The following is a 16324-nucleotide window of genomic DNA, read 5'->3' as shown; positions in this document are numbered from 1 at the left end:
TGCGTGGTGTCGATGGGGCTCTGTGCAGAGGAGCCGGTGCTCGCAGGCAGCGTGGCTGGGGTCGGCCCGGAGGCAGTGCCGGTGGCAGAGCAGCCCCCGCTTTGGAGTGCCAGCTCGAAGGTCTGTCCATCCCGACCTCCCTTTGGCCTAAGTGCAAAACACAGCACTACACCAGCTGCAGTGAAGAGAAGTAACTCTTTCCCTGCTAGAGCGGTGACATCAAGGAGTGGGGCGAGGACTGGGGCGAGCAGGCCATTCACCCTTCCAACGCTACCAACTGCCACGCACACAAGGCTGTTTTTATGTTCTTTACAACTGCGATTTTCCTTCTGTAAGACTTTCATGCCAACTGGGTTTTTTTCCCCCTTTATTTTTGCCGCACAGGGAAATAGATGAAGACTCCCTACCTACCACCTGGAAGAATAAACAGGGTAAGATTTGAGTATTTCCCTATTGTTAATGAAATTTCTGAAGTTCGCCTTTCTGCCGGCTTTCAGGTTGTAAAAGGTTTTCCGGACGCTCCGTGTGCCTCCCCGGCCCCAGCCGAACGCCGGCTGCAAGGAAAATGAAACAAAACAAAACAAAAAACAAGTGGTGGTGGAGGGGGGGAAAGGCCGGTCACTTACAAGTACTTGTAATACATTTCCTTGCCATTTTCTTCAGCGACCGGTCAAAATCGCACGTGAGGGCGGGGCCGGGCGGGGCCGGGGCGGGGCCGGGGCGGGGGCGCCGGCCGGCCCCGCCCCGCCCGGCAGCCCGGACTCCAAGGCCCGGCATGCGGCGGGGCGGCGCGCAGGCGCTGCCGGGCCGGGCTTGAGTGGCAAGTTGTTTGTTCCAGCGAGCACCAGCTGCTCGGCACTCCGCGCTCCGCTGCCTCCCTGCCCGGCTCCGCGCCGCTCCGCGCCCCGCCGGCCTCCCCGCCGGCCCGACTTCTGCTCCCGCCGCCCCCCCCGCCCCGCCCCCGGAGCCGGGAAGGAGGAGAAGGAGCCGGGGGGAGGGATATAAAAAAAACCCCAAACCAGGCACCGACAATAACAGCCCCCCTCCCCCTCCCCATTCAAAAACACAAAATAAACCCCAGGGATAGATGAACTACAAATGAGAAAGAGGAAAAGATGGAACTGCACATCCTAGAGCACAGGCTCAGAGTGGCCAGCATAGCCAAGGAGAGCATCCAGTTGTTTACCTATGGATTAATCAAACTTGCTTTCCTGTCCTCCAAGACGAGGTAGGTGCTGGGGGCGCCCTCCGCGCGAGGGGCAGGGTGCCGGGGGGGCGCCCTCCGCGCGAGGGGGCAGGGTGCCGGGGGGGCGCCCTCCGCGCGAGGGGGCAGGGTGCCGGGGGGGCACGGGGCTGGGGACGTATCCCCCTTGCTAAAAGGGGCCGGGTGCTGGGAGGGCACCCTCCCTCCTGCAGAGGGGGCAGGGTGCTGGAGTGCGGGACACCCTGCGTCCCTGCGAATGGGCTGGGGTAGGGGGTATCTTCCTTGCAAGGAGGCATGGCAGCCTCCTTCTTACAAGTGGGTGGGTTGATGGGGTGGGGGGCGCCCTCTTTTTTGGAAGAAAAAAGCAATCCTGGGATGGAGAACACCCCCCTTGCCAGGGGGCAGGGTGTTGGGGTGTGGGGCTCCCTCCTTGCAAGGGGGCAGGGTGTTGGGGTGTGGGGCTCCCTCCTTGCAAGGGGGCAGGGTGTTGGGGTGAGGGGCTCCCCCCTTGCAAGGGGGCAGGGTGTTGGGGTGTGGGGCTCCCTCCTTGCAAGGGGGCAGGGTGTTGGGGTGAGGGGCTCCCCCCTTGCAAGGGGGCAGGGTGTTGGGGTGAGGGGCTCCCCCCTTGCAAGGGGGCAGGGTGTTGGGGTGAGGGGCTCCCTCCTTGCAAGGGGGCAGGGTGTTGGGGTGAGGGGCACCCCCCTTGCAAGGGGGCAGGGTGTTGGGGTGAGGGGCTCCCCCCTTGCAAGGGGGCAGGGTGTTGGGGTGAGGGGCTCCCTCCTTGCAAGGGGGCAGGGTGTTGGGGTGAGGGGCACCCCCCTTGCAAGGGGGAAGGGTGTTGGGGTGAGGGGCACCCTCCTTGCAAGGGGGCAGGGTGTTGGGGTGTGGGGCTCCCTCCTTGCAAGGGGGCAGGGTGTTGGGGTGAGGGGCACCCTCCTTGCAAGGGGGCAGGGTGTTGGGGTGAGGGGCACCCCCCTTGCAAGGGGGAAGGGTACCCCCCTTCCTGCAAAGGGGCAGGGTGCTGGGGAGGGTGAAGGCACCCTCCTTGCAAGAGGTCAGGGTGCTGGGGTGAGGGGGGATACTCTCTTCCCAGAGGGCTGGGTTTTGGGAGCTGAGGGAGGACGCCGGGGTCTTCCTTACACCCCCCCCCGTCCCAAGGCTGGGGGGTGGCGACGGGGTCAGCGCTGGAGTTCGGGGCCCCCCGCGAGGGCTCGGGGCAGCCCCGGCGAGGCTCCGGCTGCGCCCCCGGGCCGGGCGCTGCCCTGAGCGCCTGCAGGGGAACAGGTGGGGGCCGGGGGGCCGGGCCGGGCCGGCTGCGGGCTCGGGGCGCCCGCCGGACAACAAAGGCAACAACAGCAACGGGAGGAGGAGGAGGAGGAGTGGTTTTTTCTCCTCTCGCTCCCCCCCCCCCCCCCCCCGGTTGTTGTTCCTTGCAGCACTTACTGAAAGAGCGAATCGTCCACACGCGTGTTTGTGTTAAAAGGTGCTTTTTCGATGCTGCCAGATTGGAGGAGGGTGATGGGCGATGCGTGCCTTGCACTTGGTTCTCTTTAAAAATTGTGGTATTGAGTAATATGGATTGTGATAGCTTTTTTTGGGGGGGGAATGTAGTGGAAGACACTGAGAAATTTTTTTTTTTTTCTTTTTTTTAGGCAGAGGAAAAAAACACTCTGGCCAGTTTATTGAATGTATAAAGCTGCCTAGGCCTTTTGCAGCAAAACAACTTGAATTGCAAATGCATGTTCTCCTGTCTTCACTTAGCTTGTTGACTTTGTTGCTCTATTCAGAAGGAGGAATGGGAATGTAAATAACTCAAACTCTTCTTGTTTTTCCAGCCTGATAATTAGTATTTCAGTTTTCTCCCCAGATTCATCTCGGCTGGCATTCTTGTATGAAGGTGGGAAATTTTCTTTGGCAGTAGGACAATAATAAATAGATAATAAATTTGCTTTTTATTTTTTAAATTGTTCCAAGCTGTAATTCAATCCTTTCTCTGCGATAATGCTTACGGATGAATGGATCTATTTGTGGTGTAATTTGATTACGGTCCCTTATCTTACAGTTAAACTTCATGCATTGAAATTTCACTCTGATTTGGGGTGCATCCCATTTGGCTCACCACTAACGTTGTTTGCAGTGTAAAGTATATCAGCACCTTGTTTACTGTTGTCCCTGGACGCTCCACAGGGCACTAAAGGCTCTTCAATCTTAGATTTCTATTTTTAATGTGTTGTTTCATTATAATTGAAAGTAGCTGCTGATTTTTTTTTGGAGGGGTTGTTGCTCCCCCTCCCATACTTAAAATGTCACTGTTAACGTCAACAGTGAAATCTTTAAATCTGTCATTCCTAATGCAGAGACTGAGCTTTGGTGGATTTTTTTTTTCATTTTTATTTTTTTTTTTTAAGTTCAGGGATGGTCCTGTTGTGAAAATGTAGTGCGAAACAGAAAGACATCTTCAACATTAGAGAGCTGTGAAAGGGTTGGGACAGTAAGATAAGCCCTTTGGGATGTGATACCTTGTCCTGCATTTGGGTGCAGCGCTTGACAGTTTGGTATTGCCTCTGGTCACTGTGGTGTCTGGCCCATTCCATGCACAGCAAGGATTAATAATCTTTCCCTAGCTTTCACGGAATCTCACCAGTCAGGAACAAAAACTATTTGTGGAAAGGTTTGTTGGCATGGGAAACTTCTATTTATTTCCCTTTTGTTTGTTTCGTTGTTTTTGCAGACAGAGATGCAGGGGAGAGGAGGGGAAGCTTGTTTGTGTCATTCTTAAGACAGCTGATAGTACTGAAATATTGCTGCCTCCTGTGTGCTTTTTACATGCTCTGAGGCAAACAAGGTCCCTGCCCCATGGACCTTCTGCTCTGATGAGCGCCGTGTGTATGAGGAAGGTGAGGGTCTTCGGGAGCTGTAACTCTATAGATTTATGATCCCACTGTTTCTTTTTCCTCCTTGTTTAAGTAGTGATTGTGTCCACAAGACAACAACTTTTTATATGGGTGCAAGACCCTCCCAACCACCCCATCTGAAAAGGACCACTTGGTGGATGAAGGGAGAAGGCGGCCTACATCCCTGCTAATCTTTTCTGATGAGATAGCAAAGGTGCCAGTTACTTACACCACCTACATTTTTCCCCAGTGAGACCTTAAACTGAGTTTTTACCTGTGCTGCAAGGCTGCCAGTAAGAAATAATGATTTGCGGGACAGATGTGATCCAGAGAGGTGGCAATGACATCATCAGTATCCTTATGTTAGTCATGCAAGAAACTCTACAGTTTTTACATAGGCTCTTCTGAGAAGTAATCTGGAGGGAGTACTGGAGTCTCTTTCATGTTCTCGTACACCAGGGGAAAGGGCTCGAACAATTTTTTTTAAATCTTGTGTGTTTTTCTTAATCCTCTTGGGAAGGAAAAGTAACAAATCTCCCTCTTTTTATTTGGCCTTTTGCCACTTTCAGTCTGCCCTCGTTCATGACATGAGTCTTTTAATTTAGCTTCTGTTACAATGGCAGTATTTTTTGAACAAAGAACAGCAATTTTGGAACTATTCTGATGGCCAGAAGCAAGAAAGCCATTAACGAGGTGAAGAGGTGAGCCCAGGAGTGAACGAAATGGTGGGCTGAACTGAGCTGAAAGAAAAACACTATTAATCATAACTTTAAGTTAGGCATGAGGTATTTTATGCAAAGTTGCATTAAGACAGGTAGTCCAGAAATAAGTAGTAGTGGAACTCCTGAGCAGTTACCCCAAGCAATGTGCTCTTGATGCTCTGCTTGCGTAAAGAAGTGCAGACCTATTGATTTCAGCTGAGCTCTGCCAGGCACCCTAGTGGAGGATCAGATCCGTGTAATTTTTAGTTGCTTGCCGAAGATCTGCATGTGTCTTTTTGCCGTTGCTGTCATCACCGTCATCCTAGCGTTTTACTGATTGTGTTGTGTCTGTGTTTGGCTTGAGAGTTCCTTGGTGCCAAGGTTCTTTACCTGTTCGGAAGGTATGCCAGGCGTTTATGTACGTGAATGTAACAACTGTGCCTGGTTTTAATATTGCGTCCTTTTTCTTTTGTACGTGCCTCTGTAAATGTTAGCTCTCTGGGGCAGAGAACTGCTCGTGTGTGAACTCCCACCTTCAGCTCCCTGTGTGCTGCAAAAAGAGCAGCATCCTTCCCACCAGAATTAAGTGTCTCCGTTTCCTTGGTCAGAGTTAAACAACGTCATCCTATTGGGTGATGTGCCACAAGTAACCTGCTTGAAGACTTGACAGACATATTGATGTGCTGTTACATTCCTGTCTTGATTTTTTTTCCTAATTGCAAAATATTTTTAACTATCTCCTTTTACTGTATAGGAATTAAACCTGAATGGAGGGGGAGGAAGGACAGTCTTGGATAATGCTTGCACTGAGCCATCAGTGCATGCAGTAGGGAGAAGGAATGTGATCCTGACCTTGTCTTTTGAGCGTATATAAAAATATATGGAGAGTTTAAGTCCTGGAGAATAACGTGGGGTCAGGGTTCTTCCAAGCACTGTATCTGTATAACGTCATTAGCCCGATTTCTGGGTAATGCTTTGGTAGACCTTTGCACATCCAGAGTCAGTGAGTTAACAAGTAGCCTTTCCTCTCTCTCTTCGTTACCTAATATAAAGATTTGGTGGTAAACAGTGAACTAAGGTAGTTGAGGGAGAAAGGTAGTATTTAAATTCTAATGCTATTAAGTTGTAATCAGGATGAAGTTGAGAGGTTAGTTTGTTCACAGGGCTGGGCAGTTAAAATAGTTATACGTCCTGTGTCCAGCATCATAAAATTGAAAATCTCCAGCAGAGTTTTCTGATAGTGTTTAGTTTGAGATGGTCGTGATTTCAGTGTGCTGAAGAGAGGGAACAAGTTCTGCATGGGCAAAGGTTGAGACCTGGGTCACAGAAGTGTTTAAGGCAGCCATTTCAAAAGCACCTGTCGGCCTGGTTTCTCTTCCAAGATGCTCAGGTCTTCTAGAGGTGCAGTTTGTGTAGATTGGTGACTTGAAGCAGAACTACAAGCACTTTGCAATCTTGCACATTTGGCGCTAAGTACAGGAGGCTGGCCGTGTGGGTGAGAAGCTGGATAGTGTGGAGGAGCCAGGCTGGGCTCTGCCCCATGTTCGACGCTGCTTGCCATGCAGCCTCTACCAGGGGATGCTCGGAGGCAGGAGGTGCTCTTAGAGTGGGGAGGTGCTTAAAATTATTTATTCTAATAGAAATGTAGCAAGAAGTAAACAATGATAAACTGTACAGGATAAGTTGGATTTTCTTCAGTCTTTGAACAAAAAACGAAACTAGCTTTGTCTTTGAGTTCGTGGTGGTATTTTTGGTAATGTGTCCATTTTGCTTACTAATAATTGATGCTTCTACCTATGAACAGTGTGTTGTTGCTATTAATATAAGTGTTTCTCATTCCCTGATCACTTGTTTACTGTCTAGGTGTCCTGAAATTGGAGATACTGTAATAAAAGGTCTATTTTGGATTTCAGAGCATAATAGGACAAACAAGTGCTTAAAACATGTCTATGCATCATTTGAGGACATTCAAGGGATCAGTAGTCTGTTTCCTTTGGTATGAGCTCAGACAAACAAATGTTGTTTATGCCCTTACATGAAATACAGATTGATCTGCAACATTGGGTGATCATCTGGCAAAGGCAAGTTGCTCCTGTTGTTAAAACCTTTCTTCTCTCATTTTTTTTTTTTTTTTTTTTTTTCCTTGGCATCTGCCATCCTGCATGGCCCTGGAAGACCATGGAAAAAAGGCTCTTAAAAGTTATAAGACAGTGTTTACTCATTTAAAACAGGTTGCTTGTGTTTTCTTTTGGTGTGGCAAAGGCTCCCAAATGTCTTGATTTCCCTTTGCCCGGGTGTGTCTGTGCGTGTGATATCAGAGGTTTGGGAACTTCTTTTTAGGTCTGACTTGGTGACCATCTGTTACAGAAGGACCGAGTGCTGGTGTCCAGACACCACGGGAGGCGGGAGTGATGGGAAGCCCCATGGCTAAAGCTGCCTGCCTGCCCTTCCCCAGAGCGCTTTGCCTTCTTGTTTGCATCACCATGTGTTCGTACGGTGCTGAACTTGCTGGTGGATATTCAGGATGAGTAAGAGCTAGTGAGAATCAGATCAGTGAGAAGGAGAAAGACTTAGAAGTTACTCGTTTGGACTAACGAAGGACATAAGCTCTTTAATTGTGAATGTCATCAGTTTGTGTTCAGGGCTGCTGGGTGTTTCAGCTGCTGCTGGGCTGTGAGAATGTTCTGTAGTGCTTTAATACATTAAACCTTGGAAAGAGCAGGTTTCCTTCCTGATGGTCTCTTATTGTTTATCTACGAATGTTGTTATTATTTCCCTTTCTTTTCTGCTTCTGGCACTTTGCCTGGCAGTCCTGTCATGCAGTCCTCAACCTACCATGTGGTCCCATCAGGCTAAGGCTGATGCCAAGTCAGAAGCTGACAGGAGTGCTTAGAAACTAAATGAGATTCAAAAGGTGGAACAGAAGTACTGGATCAAACCCACAGTGTAATGCTGGGGAGTGCTACGTGCTGGAGAAATGTTGGTTTAGATATTGGATGTTTTAGCAGGGCTGTTCATTTTTTTAAGATACTTTTTTTTCTTCCTCTTGTCTGAACTTGGACATTTGCCTTTTCAATAAATAAATACCTGGCTGTAGTTTGTCGCAGGCTGGCTGTTTTTCCTTATTTCCCACGCTGAACTGTTTCCATCCATTGGCAGAGCTGTTGCATAGGTGTAATGCATCATCTGGGGATAAGGCACCACATCAGTGATGTAAAGGAAACAACACTGGTGCCCACTGATGTTAAATATTTTTTCCTCTTCTTTCTCAGTTCATCTTTCACCGTGCAACTCATTAAAGATCCCTTCAGCTGAATATTTGTTTATTACTTTCAGATTAAAGTCAGTATTTAAATGAAAAATGTGGGTTTTGTTAGTACCTAGATGGCTCCCCCTGCGAGCTGGGTGCTCTTATGCTTCAGCAGTAGAGCAAATGTATTGCAGGTCTGTTAAGGAAAAGTGTGTGCTGTGCATTCGTCATCGAGAAGTAACAGCTGAGTTGTTCATTAACACAATAGTTTGAATCCACAGGCTACTCCTTCCACCGAGTTATAACTTAAATTAGGCTCCATTTGATGGCTGGAACTGTTTGACAATGCCTTGTTTGTGCTCTATAAATATGTAAATCTTTCTACTTAATTATTCTTTTTTTTAATCTGTTGAGCACAGTAGCTCATTTATCTAATACACAACTCCTTAATCGTCCTGCATGTTTCAATGTTTTAATATATTTGGACAAGGGCTACAATTTCTTTTTTCAGAGGAAACAGTGCAGATTTGTTCTTTTGTTTACTGCCAACTCCAGAGTAAACTCCAGCTCTGATCTGCTGATGGCTGAAGGCTGGTAAAGGAAGAATTATACAACAGGAATGTGAGGAAATAACTCCATTCATTGCAGTTCAGAATCAACAGAGCAAAGCCTGTAAGTTGCAGTTATCATTTCAAAGTAAAAAAGATCTTTCCTCCTCCCCAAGCTCAGCTCGGTTTTGTGTAGCTAACTATAAGATACATTTGTTAAGAGAGAAAACAACAGACAAAAATGTTTTATTATGGCACAAAAGAAATAAAGATTGATTAAGCCTGTTTCGTGACTGTACAGTCTCCTGTTAGTTTCAGACACTGCACAAAGTTTTACTGTGCTGACCATGGAAACAGAAAATCTGATCTCATTTTTGTGGTCTGATGCATAATAAACATTTTGTACTGGTTGATAAAGTTTTATTTTCACATCCAAAAAAAGCAGTGAATGCCTAAACTTCCTCACCAACCAGAACCAGCTTCCTTACTTCGGTCTGTTAAATGTGCTTTGCTAGAGATTAGAATAAAAAGTGTACCTCTGAACGGCAGCCTGCTTGGGGAGGCTCACAGCAGTAATGCTGAAATACCAGAGCTGGTATTTAGCACAAAGCTGGCGCAAAAGTGGTGCGTTTGCTTGATGGCAGCAAACCATTTGTTAATCTTTTGGCGACTTCTGAGGTACGCCTTTGTGGGAATGTCTCAGTAGGCAAAGTGATTTTTTTTTTTTGAGACCTTTGTGGTCCAATTAGGTTTTGTCAATGTGATGGAATAGATGTTTTTAAGATACTTGTGCTACTTATTGGCCAGTAATTGTAGGGAGGTGCAGGCCGTTATTGGTGGTAGGCTGTCACTGACCCAAAATCTTTTAATACTAATTGTTTACAAAGTAGGAACCCAACCCTCTTTGTGTTGTGAAGTGTGAATGTGTGTTTGACCGAGATGTAGCTGTAAAGGAAAGGTTCATTTTCTTTGCCAGCAAAGTTTTAGTGTCCTTGTTACAGAGGATACTAGCAACGTCATCAGGTGTTGCAAGCTACATCACTTGAGTAAAATGCAGCCTTTAAGTCTTATGTAAAGTATTCAAATAGATGAATTGTTTTAAAAAAATGGTCCTGGTGGAATTTGTAAAGCTGAGTGGGGAGAAGTTACAAGTTTTGACATGGGTAGAACAGTTAAAACATAGGTGTGACTCCCCCTGCCTCTTTCTGTTCAGGCTATTTAGAAATGTTATGTGTCAGAGAATCTGGGTAATGAAGTGCACTGGTTTTAGCAATACCTGAATATTTATCCTCGTTCTGTGGTTAAAAAAACCATCAGTATTCAGCCCTTTATTATGCCAGGCATATACCCTGTTTTGCAGGGCGAGTTGGTTGAAGCTGACAAGTCAGAGACCTTGATTGAAATGGCCCGTGTTAATCTTGTTTAACATTTGTAGCTCTTGTTTCTTTTCCTAAGGAAAGGTTGACTCTTCTCTTTTAATAACCTGTGAGGCACTCGCAAATAAATGTAGTCTTGGCAAAAAGAAAAAAAGGTTGTCCTTAATAATGAGAAGGATGTACTCTGTATGCATCTAAGCAACTGTATACATTTACATAGATTTACTCAGTCTTTATTTTTATGCTTTTTGGAAAATGATGGATGACTTATTACATGATTAATCTTTCAGTTGTGATCTTTTTCAAGATGCTTTTGGGTGGAAATTGGAGTTTGATTATAACATGAAAAACAAACATTTTCATTTGCTGTTTTTAAACCAATAAGCAATATTCAATGTGCTGAGTATTTAGGGGGAAAAAACCCTCAGCCCATTTTGTGCTTATAACTAAGCAGTATAATGTGACCTGTACTAAACAAACAAAACTGATGGTGACTTGAGACTATGCTTGTCAAGGTGCTGGAGCTAGTAGATCTCAGCCTCCCACACCTACTCCTTGTTTGCAGACTGGAAGAAAAAAAAAAGTTTACTTGCTTTTTCAGTTACTAATTAATTTCTCATCCTGGAATGAACTAGTGATCATTCTGAACGAAACTAAGTAATTTGAAATGAGGAGGAAAATATTCTTGCTTTTTGCAGAAGATGCTGTCGCTGTCAAAATCTGGCTTATTGCGTAAATGGACCAGTTCCAGTTGCTTTATCACCAATTTCTCCTCAATTGACTTGTTTAATTTGCTCTGGAGCTTCAGCAGCAAACATACTTCTTGTGATAATTGTTATTTAAATTATCTTATTTATACCTAAGATGCTGTGACTCAAAAAATTATTTCAGACATCTTTAAATCAGATTAGCTAATGTTAAAATAAAATCGTGCTTTAATTGTTTTTGTCTGAACTACGTGGTTGCAAAATGGAAATATTAGAATTAACCTGTCTCACTACTGTGGGGATAAAGGTAGGACAGTTTATGATACACTGAGACGATGTGTTTTGAGTTGCATGTTAATTTTCATAATTTTCATAAGCCAACCAGAGTTTTAATGTGCGTGGCTCGTTTGCATCTGCTGAGCTAGCAAGGTGTGAAACCATGTGCTTGTGGCTCGCTCTCTCCTGAGCTTGCCGCAGGTTTTAGGCTAGTTAGTGAATGGTTTTCTGCGGTGAGCGGTAGGACTGTGTGTTTTGCAATACTTACCTTTTATGGACTAAGCGAACACAAATTGACATAGACTATTGTTTTTAAGAGTAGACAGTCTGTAGCAATTCCTGTGCGACTGAAATGAATACATTTTTCTGGAAAATTAAATGGATTTGAGTTACCTGCACTGCACGCAAGGTAACGGTAGTTACAGATGTACAAAACGACTGGATTCCTAAAGAACAGAGGGTCACTTCTTGACAAAGAGCTTTTTTTTTTTAATTAAATAATTGCTTTCTTTTCAGTATTTCTGGCGTACAGGTGTAACAGTGTTTTGATGGCTGCCAGGAACCACTTTGCCAGACCAGTATAATTTTGGCGAAGTACAGAAGAGGTTAGCAAGAATTAGCCTAGGCAGGCTTTATGGATTTCTGGAGGGGGTTCTGAATTTATGGTTGAGAGGGAGAGGAAAAGGAACAGAAGATGACAAAGCACAGGGTTGGCCGGGTGAAGGAGCATGGATGTCTCATAACTACACGGGAGCCTCACGCTGGACTTCAACAGTTAATGCCATAGTGGAGCCTTAACCTTTTTGTGGTGTTTTCAGTCTAAGCCTGGTACCGTGCTGTCATCACAAAATAAGAAAATAGCGAATCTTCACAGAATGGTTAAGGGTGGGAAGGATCTCTGAAGATCATCTAGCCCAACCCCCCAGGTCAAGGCAGAGTCACCCAGAGCAGGTTGCTCAGGATTTTGTCCAGTTGGATCTTGTATTTAAAGCCCTGCATGGAGCTTTGCTCTCTTCTGCATTAACATGTTGTTGACATTGTAATGCTTTGTTCCATTTGGCATTACTTTCCGCGTAGCATGATGCTGTGTGATTTAATGTTTAATTTAAACAGGACAAAGTGCTCTTTGAACTTAAGAGTGAGAATGTACAACCTCTCAGTTTTGCTGAGAACTTGGTACGGAGCAAAAACTGCCTACTGCAGTAATTTATTGGTCCTCCATGTTTCTTTGTGAGCATTTCATGCGAAACTGCTTATTGGCTGTAAACTGTGAAAAACTAGCTGAAGTTAAAGCAGCCGTGAGGCTGCTCTAACTTGAACTAGAAGCCAAAAATTCCGTAGCTGGCTAAGAGCAAAGCTTGCCTTGGGAAAGGGCACGTACGCACTTCTGTACCAGAGCAGACAGCTGAATTACAATTTGTTAGGGGGTTGGATGGGTGTACAAAACTAATTAAGCTACTTCTACCCAAGTTCTCTGTGCAGAAGTTTTATTTATGTCCCTGATGTAAGTAAGGGAAAGTATTAGAATGGCATAAAGTCCGAATGTTGCTTGGTTTGACTTTAATGTATGGTATTGTGTGGTGGATGCCCTACAGTAAAAGTTGTTCGTTGGTTATTGTACAGTGGTCATGAGATGAAACCACACTATATGAAAGAGTTTGCTCTGTCGTCTTCATATTGGTATCGAGTTACTCCCAGGCCCTGCATTTCTGAGTGGTTCTCAATTCCTGCATGTACAGTCACTTTCTTGGCTTTACGCCTTGTCACACTGCCCATCGCAGTGCTGTAAACTGGGGGCTGCTGAGGCTTGACCCCAGGACAAGCACTCTGTGTCTGTATGTAGGGAAAGCCTTGTGTCTGCGGAAGGATAAAAGTCTCTAAGGGAAGGTTTTGTGGCGAATCCTTGAGCTATCCCCTGGTAGCTCATATGCTGTGACGGGCCAGAAGTACTTCTCATTTGCACAGTAGTGTGAAATCAGCCTGGATTGACTAAAGTAAAAGGACTTTGTGCATCCCGTATCCGTTTGGATGGCTTTGTTCATTCAGATGGTGGTTGAATTGTAATCCTAGGCAATGATTTAAATTTGAAATAATCCCAAAACAATATGGTTATCTATTAGCTTTTAATGATTTTGTGAAGCGGTGTATTTTGAATGGATATCTCATTGTAAAGGTGATAATGACCTAATTATCAGTGGAAAAAACCAGGAAGGTCAGAAATGATAAGTAGTATGTATAAAATGCTTTACCTAAGACTTGTGTCCTTTTGAGATGTACTTGCGCATATGCTTTGAATTAATTTTCTTCTATGTTTATAGCATATCACTGAGGCTTTAAACTAATACACTCTTGGCTGCTAATCCATGTTTGATAGCCTTCCATGGCATGTTATTGCTGTTTATCTCCTTTTGAGTTCCCACTGACTGGAACATAACCATGCATTTTTCTTAGGGATTTGTAGATGACGGCCACAGTACTTGGAACAGTTAATGGCTCTATCTTTAGGTGCAGTCCCTGTTGGCCGGATAACTGAGGGTGTAGCTGGAGGATCATAGCAAAGCAGTTGATGAAATTCCTGGCCCCAAGTCAACAGCTCCCACCTCCAGTGTTATGGAAGTTGCTGTTAACTTGCCGAGTGTGATCTGAGTTCAGGGAAAAGGGGGAGAAAAAACCCCATACCTTTGAAGCCAAATAATTTTGGTTATATTTATGGCACAGGCTCACAGACAGTTGCAATAGTACAGCTATGGGATACTTAATTCCAGAGTTGGAATAGAAATGATTGACTTCTTAACCTTGCTTTACTGCCTGGGAGAGCGGTCAGATGATTAGACCTTGTAGGCATAGAAATAATTTATTTGTTAAGGTATGAGGTGTGCAAATAGCAATGGTGTTAACCTTTTTTCAAAACTATAGGGCAGGCTTGTCCTATGTGTATTACTAGTATCGTGTTTTGAATATTACATTTGCTCGTTTTGTGTTTTTAATTCCAACAGCAACAGTTTTTCCCCTTTACTTGGGTTTGAAAAAACTCAGTGACAGGAATAGCACAGTTCCTGGATTCAAAATAGAGTGGTACTTTTTCCTTGGCTTGTTTAAACATATTACTGATTATATATTCCGTGCAGGATCAGCACGGAGAAAAGGACAATGAAACAATTTCATGGTGCTCCTTAAATGAGTCTTATATAAAACAAAGTTTAAAATGAATTAGGATCTACCTTTTAAGCACTTGTCAAATGTTCTCAGTGTCAGATTTTCTTCCCACTTAATGTTCCCTTTATATCAAATCTAATGTGAGGTACATGATAATATTTTCAGAATCACCTAAGTCCCATTTAAAAAAAAAAAAAAAATTTAAAAAAACGTAAGCACTTGGCACCGCAAGGCTCATTGGAAGCCAATGGGGCTTATACTCTGAAATGTCTGTTGCTGCTGGAGGGGAAGACACTTAGGGGTTTTAAAAAATTTTGCCTCCTGGACAGACTAGCTGACGACATTCAGGACAAGAGCACGGTAAAAATGCACCAAAGGGAGGGGGGGCGTAGTGCGGTTGGTCGTGCAGAGGAGAGCGAAGATTTATTTTGAGAATTAGTTTAGGGAATCAAAATGGGGGTCTGTGTTCTCATCTCTCCACGTAACCTCGTGGGCTAGGGACTGGCTTTACTCCGTTTGTCCAGCAGCGCAGCGCCAGGCCCCTGCGCTCCCCACTGCGCGGCAGAAACCCTTGCAGCCGCCAGGCCCCGCGCGCTCGGGGGCCCAGCCCTCACGGTGCGTGTGGCCGCACCTCCGGGAGCGGGGAGCCGCTGCTCACTCGCTGTGCAGGGGAGGAAACTGAGGCACGTAGGCGGGCGAGGGGCTGCTCCGTATCACAGAGCAGGTCTGCGGTAGGATCTGGCTGTTTTCTCCACGGCTTGCATTGTCTCCCCCACTAGGGCTGCCTCTTTTCTGTAGGACAGATGAAGGCCATGTTTCCAGCCTATGTATTAGCCACCTGAAAGCCCTGTCGTCCGGCTGCCCCCTTCTTCTCTTCCTTTTCTGTTCGTAGTTTTTCTACATTAGTGGAGGTGGGCTCTGCTGTCTTCGCGTAGACCTTGAGAGAAGTACAAGTTGAAAGATGTCTGTCTGAGCTTCCAGTAATATCAGCCGTCTTCCCGAGAGTTGTAAAGAAAACAACCAGAAATGTACCTGTATGTATGTGTGGTTTTTAATACACACAAATGCACATATTTATGTACATGTATAATGTATATGTAGGTATATATGTGTCATTACAAAGTCAGAGCACTCTTGAAATGGAAATTGCCTCAGAAATGAGAGGTAACTCGTGCTGACAAACAAAACCACATGTTTTTAGGGGCTCTAATAGCTGTGCTTCTGTGCTTCAGGATAGAGAATGTCTCTTCCCAGTATCCTTCAGATGACAGCTGCCACAACGAAGGCTGAATAAGAAGAGTACGCTTTCACGTGGCTGTATCCTGGGCACTGGGAAGGCTCTAGAGCTCAGAACAATAGCAGAACTCGGAGCTGCCAGCAGGGAGTCTGAGTGGACAAGTATAATCATGCACCGCTCAGCTTTCAAGGAAATTACAGTTAGTGCACTGACTCGCTCATAATAGTGATGCATTGTTTAGCTTAATAACTTATCAGCTCTCCAGGAATCAGCTAGTGATCACTGTCATCATACACTGCTAATCATTCTCTTCTCAAATTGTCCTAAGATGAACTAAGGACCTGTCACATCACCTATTAAACTGGCAAACTGAGTGCACTGTAATTTTTTTTAACCTAGAAGGAACAATATTGCCCACCTTTTTTGTTCTCTTGCTTTGTCATTATCATATGTAATTGTGCATGTGGTTTTTTGAAATGTCAGGTTGAAAGGACAGTATCAAATTGTGGGTTGGTTTTTTTTTTTTACATTTGTAGAGGCTTTGTTAAATTGCTGTTCTTTGTGATAACTACTAGGGAACTCAATCTGAAACCTGCTCTTTAAGGAACATTTGTTTTTCATAAAGCCTGTGGGGCAGAGGGGCGATCCTTTGTGGTGCTTGTCTGTAGTACCTAGGCTCCTGTCAGTCACTGGTAAATGTAGCCTGACAATGACCCTCTGTAGTAGCGAAGAGTGATTATCCCTCCTTTACAAACGTGGAATTTAGGCATGGGAAGATGGAGTCATTTTTACCCACAGACATGCAGGGAGCTGTAGAAGAACAAGAAGGAGAAGCAAGCTGGTTTGAGTCCTGATCCCAGTAGGCCGTATATCCTCGCCGAATGCACGCTGGCTTCTTGTCAAAGGGTTATTTGTGAGCTCTGAGCTGCTAGCACTGAAGGAGCCTCGGAGCATTTCTTCTGAAGGAAAAGTGGC

The 16324-nt window shown here is 45.3% G+C and overlaps 1 protein-coding gene across 1 annotated transcript in view; it reads left to right on the top strand.

The window, feature by feature from the left end:
• The first annotated feature begins 809 nt into the window (after positions 1 to 809).
• The window catches only part of CASTOR2 (cytosolic arginine sensor for mTORC1 subunit 2), a 123872-nt gene continuing 108357 nt past the window's right edge, over positions 810 to 16324 (top strand). Inside the window, exon 1 of the mRNA XM_075112746.1 lies at positions 810 to 1228. Coding sequence (XP_074968847.1) covers positions 1116 to 1228 — 113 coding nt within the window. The 5' untranslated portion in view covers positions 810 to 1115. The remainder of the gene's footprint in view (positions 1229 to 16324) is intronic.

The sequence above is a fragment of the Phalacrocorax aristotelis genome, chromosome 18 (assembly GCF_949628215.1).
Source record: "Phalacrocorax aristotelis chromosome 18, bGulAri2.1, whole genome shotgun sequence".
Lineage (NCBI taxonomy): Eukaryota > Metazoa > Chordata > Aves > Suliformes > Phalacrocoracidae > Phalacrocorax > Phalacrocorax aristotelis.
The sequence above is the reverse complement of the archived record's forward strand: the minus strand, read 5'-3'. Positions and strand labels throughout refer to the sequence as shown.